The 21,912-nt window shown below is 47.1% G+C and overlaps 1 protein-coding gene across 2 annotated transcripts in view; it reads right to left on the reverse strand.

Annotated features, from left to right (window-relative positions):
- SH3PXD2B (SH3 and PX domains 2B) overlaps nucleotides 1-21,488 on the reverse strand; it is a 118,942-nt gene extending 97,454 nt beyond the window's left edge. For both annotated transcript variants that reach the window (XM_084637428.1, XM_084637427.1), the window contains exons 1-2: nucleotides 21,127-21,488; nucleotides 947-1,027 (exon numbers count right to left, since the gene is read on the reverse strand). In XM_084637428.1, coding sequence (XP_084493554.1) covers nucleotides 947-1,027; nucleotides 21,127-21,198 — 153 coding nt within the window. In that variant the 5' untranslated portion in view covers nucleotides 21,199-21,488. The remainder of the gene's footprint in view (nucleotides 1-946; nucleotides 1,028-21,126) is intronic.
- Between the last annotated feature and the right edge of the window lie 424 nt (nucleotides 21,489-21,912).

Here is a 21,912-nt window from a genome sequence, read left to right on the forward strand (position 1 = left end):
GATATGTCTACCCAAGCTGGAAATCACACCTTCCAGTTCGAATGCGAACACATTGGAGCCGATCTATAATCTCTGTTAATTTAGTCACATCCCCAAAAACCTCCATTTAGGATATGGTAACTATTTCTATGAGAAGACATTGCATCAGTCAAAAAAAACAGACAGGGACCTCGTAGTTCAAGTCACAAGAAGACAGCCACAGATTATGAAGAATGGTGTTTAGCATCCACAGTTGGCCAATGAAGGACGTAAAGGCGGTAGAGAAGGCAAAGACACGAGCATTCCATTCATCCAGTGTGAACGTTCACCCTGAACAGGGCTGGAACTAATTGCTGTCTCAATGCAGAGTCCGGAAAAGGCTCTGAGAAGCACCCTTAGTCTTCAGAATGTTCTCCCTTTAGGATTGGATTCCTGATAAATTTCAGCAAGTGACCTTAACTCTCCCCAAATAGCAACAAGAGGCCAGAGAGGGCAAACTGCAGTTTAGACACTGAAAGAATGATATCCCCAAACTGAACAACATTAGATAGACTTCTGGTAGGTAACAGCTATCATCTCTGTACATCAGACATCTAATGAGGGAAACAGTAGAAAGACAATATTCGTACATGCAAAAGCTACAGGGCACCTGTCATAAAATTAGGAGTGTCTCCCTAACCCTCTGTCTGTTTCTTAGCCACTTTCATGAACTGACAAAACTGTGTATAAGCAACTCTGCACAGTTCAGCTACAAGAGAGTCTAGCCAAAGGCTTGGTTTTCAAGGTTGTGTAAATATTACATTAAAAAAAACCAAAAAAAAAAAACCAAGACACATAGACTCCTAAATTAAAACATTATAAATCTTCGTATAATGCAAAAAAGGAATACAAAAATGCAGAATAAGCAATATGTCCTTGTATGGGAACCTCAAAACCAAAAAAACATAAGGGATGTCAAGATTCTTACCTGCAGGTCAAAGAACTTGCTGTACCGTCGATAAATGACTTCTGTGGAACCATTGGACCAGGTGACTTTGATTATATACACCTGTGGGGAACAGAGAAGGGGATTAGAGAAGAGTGACATCAATAGAACAATCTGCACCATTCCTACAATATTGAAAGTTAGGGCAGCTTCCAGAGTCCCACTGGTAGATCCCAACGCAGTAAAGCATCTCTATTAATAGAGGACTTAAGCACACACTTTAGTCCCACTGAAGTCAAAAGTTAGGCATGAGCGTCAAGTCCTTTCCTGCAATGGAGCTTAATGAATAATTTATCCAAAAAGACATCACACAGAACAAAATGTTCAGTTCATAATTGTGACCCAGATGATTTAGTAGCAGCATACATGGGCATTAGTCACTGAAAAGATTTCAAGAGTTCTGTAACATCACATAAACATCAAACACAAAATAAAACAAAGTCACACCACCACCAGACAGATCAACAGTTAGTAGCTATACCATCACCACAAGCATCCCAACCATGGTCAGAAGGATATGTCTACACCCACCTCCCTAGGCTTTGGAGCCTGAGCTCCAGCTCCAGCCACAGCTTCAAAGTGCTGTTTACACAGCGATTTTTAGTGCACTAGCCCAAGCCTCACTAGCCCAAGTCTCCTGATCTGTAAGCTCGCTCCCATGGGTTCCAAAATTATATTAAGAAATATTCTTAGTGCACTAGATGGTTACTCCTGAGGGCATTCTGTGCCAAAAAAATAAAAATTCTGCACACAATATTTTAAAATTCTGCAAAATACTGTAAATTTTATTTGTCAAATAAATGTGGAGGCTCAAGCACAGCACTGGGGAGCATAGGCCACTGGCTGCACAGAGGTGGGATATCACTGTGCAGCTTCCCCAGCACCGGGCACAGACTCGGCGGTGAGGCTGCACCCAACCCTGACACAGCGCAAGGACCTGGCCTGCCCCAGAAACACCCGAGGGCCCTGCCCCTCTGTGTGGGCAGGCAGGCTCAGCAAGGCAGGATCCAAGTGTGGAGGGGCTTAATGTGGAGGGTTTCTGTGTGGGGCAATCTGTGTGTGGGCAGCTCAGTGGGGGAATACATATGCACAGGGGCTTGTTGGGGGGTTCTGGGTGCAACAGTAACGGGACTCTGCAAGAGGTTCCAGGTGAAGATGGCTGGGGCTGAGAGATTGGGGGGGGGGAGGGAGAGTCTGGATGGGGGGGGGACTGGGTGTGGCAGGCTCAGTGGGGCTCCAGATGTACCTAGTTGGGGCTCAGTAGGGTGGGGATCCAGGTGCAGGGAGAGTGGGGCTCATTGGTGGGGGGTGAGGCTTGGCAGGAGGGTCTGGGTATGAGGGGGTCTGGTTGCATGGGGGTTGGGCAGCTCCCTGTACAGGAATCCCTCTCCCTGCAGCTGAGGAGCAATGGGTGCAGGAAGTGGGGCGGGGGAAGAGAGCTTGCAGAGCTTTCTGCAGCCAGGAGAGAAATCTGGGGGTGGGTCTGACCCAGCTCTGGATGCCGTGCAAGGGAAAAGGAAGTCCTGTCCTCCCCAGACCAGCCGGGACTAGCAGCTGAGCCCAGCGCAGGGTAGGAGCCACCAGCTGGGTCTTCCCCAATCTTGCCTCCTGCCCCACAGTGATTTACCTCTCTGGTGGCTGCCCTGGGCACCCAAAACATACTCCTGGGGAGGGTCGCATGACCACTCTTGTGGCCTCCCTTTGCTTCCCCATCAGAAAGCCATTTCTCTGCAGGCAAGCAAATAAATCTGTGGGGGGGACATAAATTCTGTGAATGTGCACTGGTACAGAATACGTGGCACAGCACAGAGTTGTAGCCTGTTGAGTTCTTATGATCCCAGCAAGTTCAGAGATCGCTCTGCATTTCCTCTAATGGCTCTGAATGCCTTGAGGTTGGTTTACTTTTAACTTGTTTTAGGTCAGTTATCTTCCTGTTCTATAAAGCAATCTGTAATTAATTCCTATAATTGTAGGTTATTCAAAGTGCTGGTGATGAACCACGGGTTTTTAATTGGTAATGAATGCAAAAATAAGCAATTGTGATTCATCTGCTGTGGCTGAAGGCAGACAAATAATAGAATTAGGTGATGATTTGTTATTTAGTACTTTATATATTTCACACAAAATAGAAGATGATCCTTGGGCTCCTGACAAAGTGCCAGCGTAGCTCTTGGTATTGCAAACTTTGCAATACCGTGGCCAAAAGCAAGGTCACTTTTCCCTCCCCAACCCCCTTCAACATATGCTCACATTTATGCTGCCAGAAATTCAAAAGCCCACCCAACAAAAGATGAGGACAACTTTTGGAAGACCAAGGTTAACAGAAGCGATAAAACTTTAGATGATGCTTTGGCAAGAACATGGCTCAAGTATAACTGAATTAAAATATAATCCATTACATTTTTAAATTTTTCACCACAGAGCCATCCATTTCTCCAGAATGCAATCTGACCAGCATCCAGTGTCACTACTAGAACCTGAAGCTAAGACCAGGGGAAAGAGAAACACCTAACTATTTTGTCCATCACATATGCTTGGGTGTCCAGATACTATGGCATCCAATCTAGGAATAAAATTCATCCAGCATCTCAGACTGGATTGTCAATGTAAGACTAGCTAAAGCCAAGAGATCATAAAGGAGATCGAGGAGAGCTGAGTATTCTTAAGGGTGATGTCTTCAAATCAAGATTAAAGGAGATGCCATGTGAGGAATCATCTTCCTGTTCTCTGGATATGGGACTTCACTCCAGCACATTTTTTAAGAAAAGACACAGATGATCATCCCAAAATTTAACCTACTTCTCCTTCCCGCCTCACTTTATACACTGTAATGAATTGGGTAGAGTGTTATGGGCACCACTTCTGGTGATACCACAAAGCGCCGAGTGGCCCTAGAATGCAGCATCTGTGACAGCGATAAAAGTCTTAATGGATACAGATTGTAAACCTAAGTTGACCAAAGCCTAGGTAATCCTTTGTGCAGGTCTCTCCCCACAACCAAGGAAAAGAGTGCTTTCCCCATACAACTCTCAGTTCCAGCCCACCAGCCACCAGAGAGCACCTTTCACTGGTCAGTGCCAGCCAACTTGAACAAAATCAGAACACAGCATACATCTTTCTAGCCAGTAAAGCGTTAAGCCTCCTCCAGGGCACTTCCAAGCTGCTCTTAGCTTCCCACCAGGGTCTGCAAGGCAGCCAGTATGACATCATTTAGGTTGGCGGCTCTGCTAATATCCCAGCTCACATCCATTCCATAGCATTTCACAGGGTTATATCACTGCTGGCTGCCTGCCTGGAGAAAGCCTGCCAGTGGGGCAGGAAGAAAAGCCAATTTTTCCTCCATTGTTTATTCCTAGCCTGCCTTCATTTTGGCGTCAACAGTTTATTACACTGGGATGTTAATCAGCTTGTGCAAAGCGATTTACTAGAGCCCAAGTGAATTTAAAACTCAGAGGGGAGATAAGCCAAGAGGTTTGGTTGGGTGAGGGCGCTGATGGCTTTGCAATCAAGAGGGTAGGAATATTCTTCCTTTACTCCCCATTTCACTCATTTCGTTTAGGTGCTAGTCTTACTGGAATACCTGTATAACTGGTTTACACATTCCATTTAACAGCAGGACAGTCTTACATGGCACCCCCTGCCCCCAGCTCAACCAACAATCTGCAGAAAAAGCAAATTCTAAATATCTGTGGAAAATGCTGTTTCATCAGCTTCCCAGCAGGGAGATGGCTTTAGAGCTCTTCCCTTGTGAATATTCCCCCCTTCATGCCAGGGGTCCCATGTTGCTGACAAATGCATGTTACTCTCTTCAGAGCCCACCTTATACCCCTCCCGTGGGCTATGCTCAGCATCTATATATACTAGCCCCTGCTGGCCCAGAGGACAAGAAAACCAGACCAGCTGTCCCTTATGGTACTGGGGCCACTAAGGACCAGACTTTCAAAAGGTTTTTAGGCACCTAATAGGATTTGCAAAACTCCAATTGAAATGAATGCCAGTTCAGAATCTACCCTGCTTAAGCACTTCTGAAAAATCCCACCAAGTGCCAAAATACCTTTGAAAAATATCTCACTCGAAAACCCACAGTATAGGGCAAAACGGTGTTGGTGTAGCACCTCCCACCAGTGTACATCATCCAACTGGAAGAGCTTTCTGTAATGGGAGGTGGCTGGTGCTGGACAGAGGGTGCAAGTTCTGGGTCCACAGAATTCAGTGGCCCTGCTCCTGTAAGGAGAAGCCTGAGTGGATTCAATCTCATCCACAGTGAAACCACCCTAAGCCCAGTCTGAACAGCACCATGTGAGGAACAGAGGTGAGGGAAGCGGACAACTCAACTCAGTGGAAAAGTGTTCAGTGGGACAGCCGTGCCCTGGCTCGTTGGTGTTCGGAGGTGGACAGAATTACTTAATAGATCTTCTCCAGACACAATTTCTATGATCCTATGGAAACAGGATACCAAAACTAGCATTACCCCTTTTCCAATGGAACAGAGGCTCCTCAAGGAGCGGTCCTACTGGCACTCCAACCAGCTCTCCCCTATTTCTCTGCACCCACCCAAAGTGCTCCATCCCAGAGTGACAAGCACAGCTGAGCTAAGCAGCAGAGAGGAGGGGGGAAAGTCAAAGCTCATTTCCAACTTGCTCATTTCCTAGAGGGGTGGGGAGACAAGAGCAAACAGCGAAGAAGCCAGAAGGGGACTGCAACACCATCACGTGCAATGGCCAGCAGCCAAGACTAACAGTCCCAGTGGTCTAAATATTTACAGGCCTTCCCAGGCCAACAGCAGGGTGTGCACAGGAGAGAGAAACTAGCAGATGCTGTGAAACCTAGGAACTGACAGTTCCTCTTTCTTAGAAAAAGGATTCCTTATTCTTCCTCACTCCCAACCCAGTATCGCTAGAAAGTGCCAGCACCACTCTCCCATCCAGGCTGCTGTATACATCAGCTGTGTTAAACGTCAATTAAGTTTGATGCTCAGGCACAAAAATCTAGGGTTGGCATAAGTAAGCAGGACTTTGAGAGTTGTGCCCTCTGACACCACAGCTTAATTGGACCCCAAGACCTATAAGAGAGCAAAGGATCTTCTAGGCTGTGCTCCTGAGATCTGTAAAAACACAACTCCTGGCAGGGACCTTGCCCTGACGAGGAACAGATGGTGTGGGTGCACAGCATCATGCTCACCTCACACACCATATATGAATAAAGAGAAGAGACGTCTAGGCTCAAGATGGTTCATGGCCTCAGATCCATTCTAAAGTAGAGGCAGCATGGACTGTCTTTTCAGATATACTACCCATTCCAAAGACAGGGGAGTAGATCTTCCCTCCAGCTCCATGTTGATTTTGCTGGGCTGCGAAGGGTTCAGAAGTTGCAATGCGAGCCTTACAGAACAAAGCTCAGCTAGACCCTTGCCTAACTAATCAGACCTTCCACTTGCTCATTCCTTTGTGTGCTGAAAGCTAAATAATCCTTTACACAAAATGGAGTGAGAGAAACATGAGATTCTGGTCCCTCTGACAATCACACCTGTGACTTGGCTCCCCCAAACCTCCCACTGAGCACAGAGTTAGGGGTACCAACTTTTTAAAAGTTAGTGAACAAGACTGGTGAGAGGCAGGCAGTATTTCCAGCTAACAGACATTTCTGCATATATCAAGCCTACTCCAACTGATCAAAGAAGCGAGAGATGGACAAAGACCTATTAGGTCATCTTGTGCATCCTATTGACCAGTGCAGGATTGTTCCCTACAGAGGCTCTCTCATATGACCTCCTGCATATCACACACAATCCCTTCCACCCCTCTGTATTCCTCCAGGTGGAGCTCAAAAATGAGAACCTGCCAGTAGAAAGTGGGACCAAAAAAAAATAAAGAAGAGAACTGCCAAAACTGACAAGTTGCTAGAGAGATGCAAAGGGCATTTGGCCAACCGTAACAGAGCTGTCAATGAAAGCTGCCAGTCAATTATCATGTTAGAAATGACTCTGGCAACTGGAGGGGAAACATGCTGGCAAGTTACAGTGAATCAAATGCCTTCCTCCAACCCAGAGGGAGATCCATACCCTACCCTACCCCCCCCCTACCCCCAATGGGAGCATACAGCAAGGATGAGGAAAACCTTAGCTAGGTCTGCTGACAATGGTATCCACCAGAAGTAGCATCACATATATAACTGAGAACTTCATCAGCCGACTCCAAATGCCACAGAATCATCAGAAAAGCAGAATGGATGGAACTATGAAAATCCCAAAGGAAAACATCAGAAGCAGCCAAGCAATCCCAAAGTCCAGCACATCTCTGAGAATGGGGGGTTTAGCATTTGACCAGGAATTCAGTTCAAATTTTGTCTCTTCATGGCATGTTCAGCCCAGATTCCCACCCCACCCCCCAGCCCCATGCTCAAAGAAATTAAATGTCTAGGGAGTATTGTCTGAAACTGGGATTATTATTTTAGAGACAGCTGGAGCTGGATCTTTGCATTGCCAGAAACTACACATTTGATAATTAATATTCCTTGAACTCCTGAAGTGGTTGAAGACCATAAAGCACTTTACAAACATTAAGTCTCACATTTTGTCTGAGGCACCCTTCCCCAATTTATAAACAGAGGCAGGCAGTTTAAGTGACTTGCTTAAGGTCATTTAATGAGTCAGTGACTGAATGAAAAATAGAGCCAAGGAATCTTGATTCCCAAGTCCCTCCTCAAAACACCAAACCACTCATTCACTGGGGTCACTACGTATTACATTTGACTCTAGGAGTCTCTGCTGGTGTCCTCACCTAAGCCTGAAAAGGGGATATAAAGCACATACATCACGTATCAGGCTTTATCCCTCAAGCATTGAGCCAAAAGACAGAAGTCACAATAGAACATACAGCACCAGTAACAAGAATTCTCCCTTAGAGGTACCTTTCTTAGACAGTGCCCAAGAGTCAGGTAGCTACAGACATGGCTCCCTACAGGATTCAGGTTGAGTCCTGCTTTCCATAAAGCCCACATCCCCAACTTGTAAAACTCACCTGTGCCACGGTGGGCCAAAACATAGCCTCGGGGTAGCTGCATCTTAGGAAGTTCTAGTGTTCCTAAACTCATACTACAAGTCTCAGAGGGGAACAGGACCAGCCCACTTGGATGGAATCTTCACTATGTCCCTATATAGAAATGCAGGATTAAGATCTGCTCTATGCATGCTGGGTGTGATCATCTGGCTCATGTCAAGATGCCGACGAGTTAACTAGGTGTCATCTACGCTCCCATTTGGGCACAATCCTCGGTTTCTTCAGAGAGAGGCAAAGATACTTCACCTATTATTAGAGCCACACGCAGTTACTAATGGAGAAGACACTTGTTGAGAATGACCCAGCAGAAATATGCAAGCTACTCCATCTCTTATACTGTGCCCATCACTGAGTTATCCCAGTGTCCAAGTGACTAGCACTCTACATCAATGACCTGCAGCTGCATCTATAGGAGACAGTGTTCACTACCTCATGTGTGCATCCCAGAGTAATCCCATCAGCACCAGAAACCAGAGATCACTTGGCCCTGAGCACCACACATGGTACCAGAATAACCTCACATCTCACCTCACACCCCCAAACTCCTACAGTCAGATCCAAATGCAAAGCACTGTATTTCCTCCCTCATCTGTTAGAGAGGTTTAGGGCATATCTTCACTGCATTGTTAGCGGATGGTAGAACTCTAGTTTTGCCCCTAACCTGACTCCCATCCACACACAAACAATCTCTAGTTGGAGCTAGCTGGCCCATGGGGTTTGAAGCTGGGGTGGTGCGGAGCTGGAGCAAGTAATGCAGTAGGGACGCAGCAGCTTGAGTTACAACTCATCAGCTGCTAATCCAATCACCAAGTAGCTCCAATGTAGTTTCTCCAGTGTGGTTGCTCTCACAGTAGCTAGTTGGAGTGGAGTAACTTAAGTGCACTAACTTAAGCTACCCGTTGCAGTAAAGAAAAGCCCTTAGTAGAGGTTTCTTGTGACTATTTCCTTCCTCCCCCGTCAAGACTCTTACAGTGTAGTGCTTCCATACTATAATGAACAAACTGGACAGTGTGTAAGTAGGCTTTTGCCCTTTACTGCACAGAACCAGTGCTGCTCAGCTGTGAGTCATAGCCCTTATGCTGCTAATGGAGATTCTTCCTGAGTTCAAGTGATAGGGGCCTGTGTGTTTCAAGCAGGGAGAAGAATGTTCTCTCCCTGCAGCTGCTGTGAAGTTCTGAGTGGCCATGCTCTGTACTGCGAGGCACACTGTGAAGTCATAGGTGGCCGCAGATTTGTCACAGTATTGTAGTACTGGCTGCCAAATGTAGAATCCCTCCAAATTGATCCCATGCCACTCAAGAGGCATAGTAATCATTTACATCACAAAACAGGAAAATGTTGTTGACACCTGGGATATAATTTCCTGGGTTGGGCTCCTAGGAAGTTTGGTGCTGCTGACCCTTCACTGGTAAGAGTGTCAGTCCACAGACACTCAGCACGGTTACTAACACAAAGCCAGATATAACAACCTCCATCAGAGAGAAGCTGTCTGCAGAGTGATTTCAAATGGGTTTGAGCCTGTGTGGTCCTATGTCCAGAGAGACACTACGTACAATAAACCTCTGTAGATTTTTCCACAATCTCTTTCTCCAGCAGATGGAAAAGCATCAGTCCCTCCACCTCACCCCCACCCCAAACACCAGGGAGACAATGCTACTCTTATCTCTGGGAATGTTGACTTGTTCTGCACTCCTAGAAAGCAGTGGGGAGAAATAATCCAAAGGGGCAGGGGAACCAAACCAGCTGAGAGAACTGACCAAAACAGAGCAGGGGTTAATAGAAAAGATGAAGGAGGAGGAAAATTATAAGAGGAAAAGAAAGAGACGGGAGGTGACTGGAAACAAAGAAAATTCTTGGCTGTGTGCTGCTTGCTTTTGGCCCCTGTCCACTGGTCTCCGTGCCCTTTTCCACAGCAGGAGTGCAGGGCTGTGGAGGGGAAAGTGGAGATCTCTCTAGCTTTCATGCTGCAGGACAGTTGAGAAGCCCATCAGATGCCTCTCTGGGCCAGTGTCAGGCCAGGAGAGGGGAGACAATCTGACAGCTCCATTTACTAGCATGCTTGGCTGGCTTTGAAAGTTTTGCTATTCCCTTGCGCCTGCACAGCCTGTTTCACGAGCCAAGCAAGCGAGAAGCACAGACGTTCTGGTTCAGTCGGCAAAGACAGCACCAGTGGGGAGCGGGGGGAAAGAGAGGAATACTTTCCAGCAACAACTGCAGGGCATCTTGATCCTCCACGTTCATGTTTAATTTAGACAGATAGAGATAGAAACAGCAGCATTAATGCTGCTGGATAGTGGAGTAGGGAGAAGTCAGGAGACCATGGGATGAAGATGGGCACAGAAAGAAGTAGGAGGAGACAGTGAGATGAGGATGGATAGAGTAGTACCCCAGCATGCCAACAAGAGAAAGCAATCTAATTGCCCACTTGCCCTGGAGTCTGCTGGACTATACATATCAAACACTTTTAATTGCTTGGATTCACCCCTGTTCCAACTCCCAAGGGGTGCTAGATCTCCACATTTTGCTACTTTATAAATCAGATGGGGCGAGGCATTATCTGAGTGAAAGGAAAAGGAACAGCTGGTCTGAAAAGCATATGCACCCGTACTGTGATCAGAGACCCCGCTTCCTGGGCTTCCCTCACCCTTTAGGCAAAGATTCCTCGGTCCCAAGACACATGCACCCGGAAGGTCAAACTTTGCTACGAGTCACACGGAAGGTCAAACATATGGGTTCTCTTGTTTCCCCATTTCCCAGTGCTACATGGAACAGATGAAAGAGAGCTCCCCTCTCAAAAGAAAGACTGTGCAGGACCCTTGATTCAAAGATCTAATGTCCTTATCTCTTTCAAAGAATTTTGTAACTGCAATTTAACATGAAAGCTACTGACTACTTCTGGTTTTGAGACCCAAGCACAGAGCTTTCCCATTAACTTCCAAAGGGTAGGTCGCTGGCTTGCTAAAAATAGCAATGTGACAGTGACAGCAGAAGCAGCAGCAGCAGAAACTAGCCACCCGAGTACAGATACCTGGGGAACTAGCCCAGTGCTGCTGCGGTTACATGGCTATATTTAGCAAGCTAGCTTAATCAAAGCTAGCCCAGGTATTCCTACATGTGCTGCAATTAAACCCCCTGATTGCAGCGTATACATACCCTATGCAACCACAGGCAGAATTTGGTCCTTTACAGTTTTGTTGTGCTAGGGTATTTTAGGTAGTCAGTGTTAAGATATACAGACAGAGAAACAAAACTAGTAGTACTTTGCATTTCTATAGTGTTTTTCAGGACCCAAAAATGCTTCACAAACATTAATTAAGCCCCAGTCCCTAGGGGGAAAGCAGGTAAGGACATGGAGAGATCACTGTAGTGGGACATAGCAGCTATTTAACACCACACAACAGACTAGGACAGAGAGTAAAGACGGGTCCAAACCCCCGTGAACTTTGGGGGAAGCCGGTGCTCCAATGGTTTCAAATGTTTTGCCTTGAGACCACGACTAACAGGAAAAGAGCAGCATCACAGCCTATTGAAAAGAAATGTCACATTTTGCAATGACACCACAGCTGAAGGCAACACAGGAAGTTGCTAAGGGACCTTCTAGGAAGTTGTGATGGAAAGGACCTTTGAGCCACCCCTTGCCCTTTACCAGGATCAGCCTGCCTGCCAGCCGTAACCCCTTGAGTGAAGAAGTTTTCCTAACATGGAGGATCGAACCCTCTGCTTTCCCAGTTTTTATTCTATAATGAAAATCCTAGTTTTCTGTGTGACCCCTGGATGGATTCCTTACCAATAAGTCATTGTTCAACCACATATTTCCCCAGACTAAGCATACCCACCTCCTTAAATCTTTCCTCATAGGACATTCCAGCCATACCCCAAGTAAATGTGGTCATTCTCTCGAGGATTGTAGGACTTCCAATGCCCTTTTAAAGCTACGCAGCCAATATGGTTCAAAAATAATCCAACTATACATGGTGACTATGGATGCTATCCAACTGACTAAGTTTGAACCACAAACTCTTTATTTCAAAGTTCAAGGGGCACAAAGTCTCCAGGCTGCCACTTCAGTTTCTGCAGATGGCATCTTCTGTTCAGAACATTTGAGCAACTGATAAGTTATTGTGGTTCTTTAGATCAGCAGTCCCTTGGTTCAAGGAAGTCACTTCTTCTTTAATATTCTAGATCTGGTTTCAGATTAGTGTTATGCACATTTTATTTGGCAAATGAAGTTACTAGTAGCTGGTTCACTGTATATGATAGAAGCTCTAGGACTGCCTTGCAGAAAAGATACCTTCTAAGCTTTAAAGAGTCTGGGCTTTAGACCCAAACATAATTTACCTTAAAAATCATTTTTAGGTCAACATGGGGAAAACTCCTATGAATTGTAAACATCAAGGGCCAGACTTTCAGGCAAATTTGTGCATGTGTTTTGCATGCCAATCCAGTACTTTTTTAAAGTACCTGGGTAACTATATATGCAAATCAGGTAGTTACAGACATCTGCATGGGCATTTACCCAGCTTGCAGCAATACTCAAGGTAACTTTGTGTGCACGCATGCGCACACACACACAGTGCATATGTAATTTGCAACAATACACCTAATCCGGACACTAGTTTTGTGGGATTCTTCCCATGCACACACAACCCAAAAATATCATTATGCTACAGTGAAATCTAAGAAAAACAAAAAAAACCCTCATCATTTCTGTAGAATACACAGAGTTTTGTTTTGTGCTCTGCAACAGCAGTTTACTATTTAAAAACTATAACCTGAGAGGAGTTCTAACAGAATTGAGGAGAATGGGATTGTACAAATGAAAGAAGCAATGAGGGGATGACATAAATTATTCACCAATATCACAAAACATGTTAACTGCAGCTGCCTTAAAATGAAAATCTCTCTGTTTGCTTAACAGATGAAAACTAGATTTGGCAGGGAAAGTTTACTTTTAGGCTTCTAGGAGGGTATTACAAACAATGGAACTATAAAAAGAAACTGGGCAATATCCTTTAAAGGAAAATTTAGTCTATTTCAACTAGCAAACTACAGATTTAAAAAAAAAAAAAAAAACCATTCATTTATCAGAACCCAAGACTTGGCAGAGCAGAGCAGAATGACAATCTGCCATTCTGCTGCTTGTAACGATTATTTTTAAACTGTGCTCTTGGACTTTGCCTCTTACGATTTGCAACGTAGCCTTAGGACACACTCACTGGCAATATCCCACAATGGCAGAGTCCTGAAACAGAGCTGGAGTCTCTTACAACACTGTTGGAATGGAAGGGTCACTGCAGGGTTACTGTCCCACTGCATGAATGAAATGGTGTCACTTAGAATTTGGGCTAGAGAGCTGTAAAGTCCAGGCAATCCAGCCTGAGGAGTGAGACCAGCCCCTTCATCTTGGAGAAAAGTTAACCTCAAGAATCTCTGCAAAATGATCATTTTTTTGCTACTTCCCCTCCATTTCCAGACAAAGTATGAAGAATGTTCAGCAAACTGAATGGTCTGATTATATATCAACACATAGGGATGTCTGGCATCTATACTACCCGACAGGATCGGTGGGCAGTGATTGATCCAGCGGGGGTTGATTTATCGTGTCTAGTCTAGACGCAATAAATCGAGCCCCAAGTGCTCTCCCGTGGACTCCTGTACTCCACCACCACGAGAGGCGCAGGCAGAGTCAACGGGGGAGCAGCAGCAGTCGACTCACCACAGTGAGGACACCGCGGTGAGTAGGTCTAAGTACGTCGACTTCAGCTACATTATTCACGTAGCTGAAGTTGCATAACTTAGATCGATCCCCCCACCCACCCAGTGAGGGCCAGGCCAAAGAGAAGTTGCCATGCCAGCATCACAATCCTGTTTTACAGCTGGCAAAGCAAGTTCAGGGCTCACATCCGTGGAGCAGGAAGTAAGGCTATGCCTACACTACAGCCTATGTTGGCATAACTTATGTCAAAAAACCACTCCCCCGAGCAACGTAAGTTACACCAACCTGTGCACAGCGCTCTGTCAGCGGAAGAGCTTCTCCTGCCAACATAACCACCTCTGAGCGGCAGCAGCTTCATTTTGCCAATGGAAGAGCGCTCTCCCATCAGCAAAGAGTGTCTTCACCAGACATGCTGCAGCAACACGACTGTATCAGTACAGCTGTGCCACTATAGTGTTGTACATATAGACAGGGCCTTACGATTCCAACATTCCTCCCGTTCCCCATAGCCTATCTGCTAGTGGGAACAGGGCTAGTTTGATAGAAGTGGGAGACCTATGTGCTGTGAGGAATCCCCAGCTCAGTAACACTGAAGAAGAGAAAGTCTTCCAGGATTTACCACAGTGAGGGGAGCAGGAAAGAGGAAGGCACCTCCCACAATTGGCTCTTGGGCCAAATCTTACTAGGCTTGCTCACAAGTGGGCCCATCAAGGAGCACAACACTTCACACATGTGTAATGCAAGCAGGATTGGACCTCTTCAGTTTTACCCATTGACTGAGCCCTTTTGAGTGCAGCTGGGCTCATTCTGAATCATCTGCACTGCCCAGGTGCTTTCAGGCCTTGTCTAGACTAGGATTTAAAGGTGTGACGTCCACAAACATTAGCTAGCATGTCTGAACAGACTAATTAAAGGCCATGTCCACACATATGCTCAACTGGCAGAGTTAAAGTCTAGTGAAGTTCCCAGATTTTAGCATGTGTTAAAGCCTACACTAAACTATTCAAAAATGTTAGGCTAAAAAGTGTGATGTCAGCTATCCTATCCTCAGCCACTTGGGAAGGAGGTTAAGAAGTGCCTGATATCACTCAACAATGATCTTTCCAACCCTGTGATGGCCTCTGAAGTGACTCATGAATGTTCCTCCTTAGCCAGAAAGGCAGCAGCCAGATGGGACGTGGGGTCAGGAGGGATTAGAAGTGGATGGAAATATAAAGGCTCCATAAGGGATGTTGAGACCTTCTCCCTGGAAACTATTGTGTGTGTCACTTCTAACAGCAGAAGGAGGGTTGCAAAATTTCCAGGAGAGAGAGAACAGCTCTAGCATATATGGTTAAGACAGCGGCAGAGGGATGCATAACACACACACACACACACACACACAGTTGGCGCATATGCCAGCAGAGCTGCATGGTATTATTTCACTCCCACTGATAAGACACCACAGACTCACTCTTCAAAAAGGGAGACACCTTCAAAACAGAAGGCACCGTATTTCTGCCAAATGGGAAACGGAGCTGAGGACATAGAAGCTTTTGTCTCTGGCTGCACAGCACTGCACCTTCTACTGTGCTCAGATACCATGGTGATGGACACCGCATAGGAACCTGAAGAAAATAGGTATTTCCAGACCTCAAAAGCTGGGGAGTAAGACCAGCTGAGTCCTCTCTTGACCCAACTTTATTGGGGGAAACTAATATCCCCAGTTTCTCAGAGTGGTCTGTGTGCAGGTAATACAATTGACCCTTTGTCCAAGCTAAGTAAAGTCTTTGATCTAAGTGGGGATATAAATGTCATGGGTCATTTACAGGTCAGGTCACAGTGCTGGGAATGGGGGAAAAGAGTTCCTCCACATTCATATATGATGCTAAGTGGCTGCCCTTAGGGGACGGAAAAGAGCAGGTTTATGCTCAGAAATGAGATGCTTGGAAGCTAAGGTTTAGTATGTATATTTTGTGGCTGGCTCTGATTTGCCAGCAGATACAGTCAAAAGCAAGATGACTCAGCTGCGTTCAAAACCTATTTTTTCCAGCAAAGGAGGAGGGGATGATTCTATATAATTAACTGGCTTGGTGAATCTGCCTGGTTCCTACTGATCTCTTCAGATAGAGACAGCACTCTTCTCATTTACTCCAGCACCAACACAGCTCTGTGAGGCTCTGCTTTCTGGAAGATTCTAGACACTTCCTAGGCACTGATCCAGCTTTCAGCCTCCTTGGCTTGCCCTGTTTCTTAACTCCATCCGAGGAGAACTATTGTGAAGGAATAAGACAGGATGTTGAGACTTGGGGGGGTTCAAAGAGGGGAACCTCCCAGGAAGCAATGAGTGGATGAGCAGCACACAGTCAATCACCAGAGACCAGTTAAAGAACACACCTTTCATCCACATTCTCCTCACAAGCCAGAAAGTTTCAGGGCAGGATGTTCCACCACATTAAGGGTTTTATCCTCCAAACTGCACATGTTGAGTAGTGATGGGAATTGTCCATACCACAAAGCCAACCAGAATCCCACTAAAATGTCCCCATCTCCATTCCCACCCCCAAGAATTCACGAAAGATTTTTCTCTGCTAGAAGACAGTGAATGTTACCAATGCTCCTGATTCCATCTGATCCCCTGGGACTGTCTTTGTGGAGGTATACAGCAGGCAGCAAAATGACCTCTCTGGCTGATTAAAGAACAGAATGGATGAGTTCCAAAAGGACCCCTGTCCAGTATTCCTTGGTTGGAAGGACTGGTGGCAATCACACAAGAAGCCTGGAGGGGAAACAGGGACTCAAAGACCTGGAGAATTCCCAACCCCACGTAAAGAGGCCTAGAAGAATGAGGAATTAGACACTCTTGCAGGTATCCTCCACACACCTACAGAAACTGAGAACAGTTCAATAGTTACCTAGTCTCCCAGTACAAAATACAGAAACCGTAGGAAGCTAAGTTGCCTCACATATACATTTTCCAGGAACGATAATGCATCATCTAAGTAAGATGAGCAAGCATGGTCAACACAAAGTAGAGGGGGAAAGAGTTGTGAGTTTGGGGGCTGGAGGAGGAAAAGCAAAGCAAAGTTTGTGTCTGCATCCTTGGGGGCAGGGGAAGAAAGCTTGGATCTGCTTAGTTATTGCTATGTTACCAGACTTCTGGTTTTCCCTTGCTATTTGCTCACTGCCACATGGTAGCTTCGCTAGCAAACTGTAGGCAAGAGTAACCCAGAGAGGTACCTTTTAAAAAGGTATCAGAGGGGTAGCCGTGTTAGTCTGGATCTGTAAAAGCAGCAAAGAGTCCTGTGGCACCTTATAGACCAGGGGTCAGCAACCTATGGCACGTGTGCCAAAGATGGCACGCGAGCCGATTTTTAATGGCACGCTGCTGCCTGCTGGGTCCCGGCAGCCGGGACCCCGGCAGGCAGCAGCGTGCCATTAAAAATCCTGCCTGCCCCGGCCCGCTCTTCTCTGCGCCCCCACGGGTGCAGGGTGAAGAAGGTTGGTTCTGCCGGTTGCTGCTGCAGAGCAGGCAAGGTCCCCCCCCCCCCCCCCAAGCGGGCTGGGTTCCTGCAACTCCTCCGCTCCCTCCCTGCCACCGATTAGCTGATGGCCAATGCGAGGGAGGGGGAGAAGTGGAGAAGAGGTGGGGATGGGGTCTTGGGGAAGGGGAGTGGAATCAGGGCATATCCCCTCCAGCCCCCTGCCATGAGCCGCTCTGGGTAGGGGGCTGGGAGCAACCCCACAACCCTAGCCCTAACCCCTGCACCTCCCCACACACACTCAGCCCTCTATCCTGACCCCTGAACCCCCCCACAACCCTAGCCCTGACTCCAGCCCCCCACACCCTGACTCTTGCATCCTCTACATTCCCACGCCTACCCTGAGCGCCAAACGGGAGCTCCTGCACCCTTCCCCCCGCACCTTCACCCCTTGCACCAAATGGGAGCTGCCCAGGTAGCACTCCACACCCAAACCTCCTGCCCCAACCCTGAGCCCCCTCCCTCATTCTAGCTCCTGGCCAGACCCTACACCCCAACCTGCTCCTTCACCCCCAGCCCTGTGCTCAGTGCACTCCCACCCTCAGCTCAGTGCAGAGAGAGAGAGGAAGAGAATGGGCTAGAACCAGGGAGAAGGCAGGTACCCACTTTATGTGAGCAGGGCCAGGATCCCAGACCAGCAGTGGGCTGAGCGGGGCCAGCAGCCGGGACCCTGGTTGGCAGAAGCCAGCAGACGGAACCCCAGACCAGCAGCGGGCTGAGTGTCAGCGGGCTGAGCCACTCAGCCCACTGCCGGTCTGGGGTCCCAGCCACTAGCCCCGCTCAGCCCGCTGACAGTCTGGGGTTCTGCCTGCCGGCTCCTTGCCGGCTGAGGCCGGGACCCCGCTCAGCCCGCTGCCGGCCTAGCGGAACGGAACCCCAGGCTGGCAGCGGGCTGAGCGGGCCGGCGGCATAAGATCAGCATTTTAACTTAATTTTAAATGAAGCTTCTTAAACATTTTGAAAACACTGGTTTACTCTACATACGACAGTTTAGTTATATACTATATAGACTTACAGAGAGAGACCCCTTCTAAAAAACGTTAAAATGTATTATTTGGCCCACAAAACCTTAAATTAAGGTGAATAAATGAAGACTCGGCACACCACTTCTGACTGGTTGCCGACCCCTGTTATAGACTAACAGACGTATTGGACTCTTTGCCATTTTTAAAAGGTAGCATTTCTTCTAAGAACTCCAGGGTGTCACAGCTCAGTCACTATTAAAATGCACATTAGTGGAAGGAGAGTGTCACTCAAATTCCTAACGTCATAGCCTAGACCATACAGGAGGTGCCTTATGTGGTGCAGAATTAACAGTGTGTGCGTCAATGGACTGTCCCATGTTACGGTTATGCCAAGGGGAGAAGCCAGCTTTAAATTTTATTAGTTATATTTCAGGGCTTTTTCATAAAGTGTCCACTAGGTATTGGGAGGTCCCTTGATCTGTAGTTTATAGAACATGGGCAGCTCACAGTGAATCCAGGACAGAACCCTCTAGCTTCACTTCACAGTCACACGTGGGCGGAGACAGGCAGTACAAACAGGTTTAATTGAGCTCCTTGATTGCTATCTAGAAAACAGGTCTGTCCCAGTTTCAAAATAGGCTGGGGCACAGCAACTCAGAACTCTGCAACTGGTGGATTTTAAAGGCCATGTTACCAGCACCAGTCCATCTACCCACTAGAAAACAATGTACTAATGGCACTTTCTGGGGTTCTATTACACCAAACCTGTCAGGTACCTATCCAGCATTATCATCCTTTCACTATGAGAGGAACTGGGTTGCAAATCACAAACACTGGGAGTGCAAGTTCCCAACATTAACCATAGCTTTGTCTGCTAGGGGCGTGCCTGGGGTTCTATTATACACGGTGCACTGCGTAGATTTCCCACACTACACTGGACTAAATCCAGCAGCATCTCAGCTCCAGAAGTGGTTAAGGCCAGATACATTAGAGGAAGATGAAAAGTCTCTTCCACACCAATAATATATCACATTGGGGAATTTATTCCCAATCATTAGTTAAGCGCAGACATATACAACACTGTACAAGACACAAAGACAGAGATGATCCCTGTCCCCAAAGAGCTCCCAGTTTAGCAGGAATATACTGAAAATCGGCACTGGAGCAACTCCCTGACTGATATTATCAACTGGGCATTATGCATGGAAGAAACAAACAGGCCATGCAGACTGTAGGACTCATGGCTATTAAAAGTGGAACAAACCCCCACATTCTATAAGTACAACAAAATGGCTCCCCAAAAGCAGTTAATATCTGCACCCTGCCAAATCCGGCACTGCAGACTTCCATTTCACAACCCACAAGGAGCCAGAAAACCACCGTTCTGTCTGCACCTCTGCTCCCATGTTATCCTACAGTCCTCATCACTCCTTGTTCTTCTCCTCGCTTTCTTGTGTGCTGCCCCTCACACTTGCAACAGCCACCAGCTTCCTGCATGCCACCTGCCTCTCTCTTTTTCTAGCCTTCTCAGTTAGACTTCTTCAGCCAGTACATCCCCTGTGCATTATTAGCCATTGGCCTGGACACCCTACCGGGGCTGGATTACAACCTCCTTGGACAAAGGGCTTATTTTGACATGGTCTGTAAAGCATTATGCACATTTGCTGAGCTAAATAAATAGCAACAACAGGCCTTTGCCACTAGGTAGGTGGAATATCAGAGAGGAGAGAGCAAGAGGTCCATTCATAGACATATCTTGCTTCAATGGTAATGACATAAGGCAGGAGTCAGACTGCAAGTGCTCCCAATAGGCTTGCTCTCCCAGGCAGAACCTGACAGCTCAGTGTTGCTGTGAGCCGGTCATGATACATCAAGACTAGGATTCAAACAGCCAGCAATGTACGCACTGGGTATGGGACGTGTGAATACGAAAAGACTCCCTGCCTTTGCCTTCTCAGGCTATAGAAATCCAACATGCATTTTTTAATGTTAGCTTCATATATGCACAGAGCAGTACAGTGCTGCCTACTGTGTAAAGTAGGACAATTTAGGCCAGAGCTGAGATAGCAGAATTGTCTGAACAGCCATCACTTTCCTTTAAGGGAATCACAAAATCCGCTTGCTAGCCAGGGAGGCAGCTGCTCTCCGGACTTTGCTCCAGCAACTATAATCTAAAACAAACTTTTAAAAAATGACTACTACAATTCTGTACCAAGAATCTCTGCCTCCCACGCTGGGTCAGTGCTTCGGGAACCAAGGAGTCAAACTTCTCCAGAGAGGAGGTCCCTGTGGTGAGCAATATGTAACCCTTCCCCTCCCAACCAAAGAAGGTCCAAAGGGAATACTGGCCCTACAACTAGTACTGTGTGAAAGACACACAGTGCCCTGCCTTTGTTTAGTTAAGACAACACAAATAGAGCGCAGCGGGGGACCTCATGCGCTCCACCAGCCCAGGAGATAGAAGAGAGTTTATTCTTCAGTAGGGAGCTGCTAAGTGACTAACTAGTAATACTAAGAAATTGTAAATGCAACTAACAAAATATTGCAATTGCAATGAATTCCCTGTTAAGTTAACTTGGAGAAAGAGGGTGGTTAATTACACACAGTAAAACTTGAAAAAGCTACCCGGATCCTAAGAAGATCCCCTTTGCTAGAGAAGCTATCACTATAACCAGCATTTTCTTTCAGGACTTTACCGAGTCCCACAAGGAAAGGGTTGGCAGGCTCCCAGCCCAGCAGCACCAGGGAGGGCTAGTTTTGGTCTATTTGGAAATAGTTACAGAAAGTCAGAAACCTTAAAGTGCTCCCACGCCTTTCCCAAAGGTCCTGGGGATGGTTTTGGGACCGGGTGCTCCATCCCCAGATCAGGGGGGCGGGACTGGGGGGAGGGTTAGACACTCACATAGTGTTTGTTGGGGGTTCGCCTTTTCTGCACGTCCAGCACCTTCACCTCCAAGATGCTCCTCCTGGGCATGGCTCTGTCCTTTGCAATCCGGCCCCCAAAAGCAAAGGGAAGTGTACAAATAATCCTCCGGGCTACAAAGAAAAGAGGGGGAAGAGCAAGAGACCGGGGCTTGGTGCAGCACAGCTCCCGCCACACATACAGCTTCCAGGCCTTGGACTAGGGAGCAAGCATAGAGAGGAAGGAGGGGTGAAAAAGAAATGCCCTACTCCACGATCAGAGAGACGCTCAGCTGGGATAGCGATAGCAAAGCCTCTGCCACCTCTCCTCTCTTCCTCCCTCCGGGCCCCTCTCTCCAGAGTTTGCAGATGGAGGACTCCTTCTTCCAGCCCACCCCTGCCGGAGCAGCCTATCCCGCCCAGGCACGGGCAGTGAGTTATGTGCTCAGACCCAGCCCAGCTCCCGGGGCTCTTAAAGGGCTATGAGCACACTAAGGCTCAGCCAGTGCCTGCTCGCAGCGCTAGCCTCCGCAGCTGGCAGGACGGGGTGAGGTGGGGGGACCGACGCCTTTCCAGTGACAGGTTTCAGAGTAGCAGCCGTGTTAGTCTGTATTCCCGAAAAGAACAGGAGGACTTGTGGCACCTGAGAGACTAACCAATTTATTTGAGCATGAGCATCCGATGAAGCGAGCTGTAGCTCAGGAAAGCTTATGCCCAAATAAATTGGTTAGTCTCTCAGGTGCGCCAAGTCCTCCTGTTCTTCTTCCAGTTACACGAACTACTGAGG

Source organism: Lepidochelys olivacea (assembly GCF_965140295.1).
Source record: "Lepidochelys olivacea isolate rLepOli2 genome assembly, chromosome: 8".
Lineage (NCBI taxonomy): Eukaryota > Metazoa > Chordata > Testudines > Cheloniidae > Lepidochelys > Lepidochelys olivacea.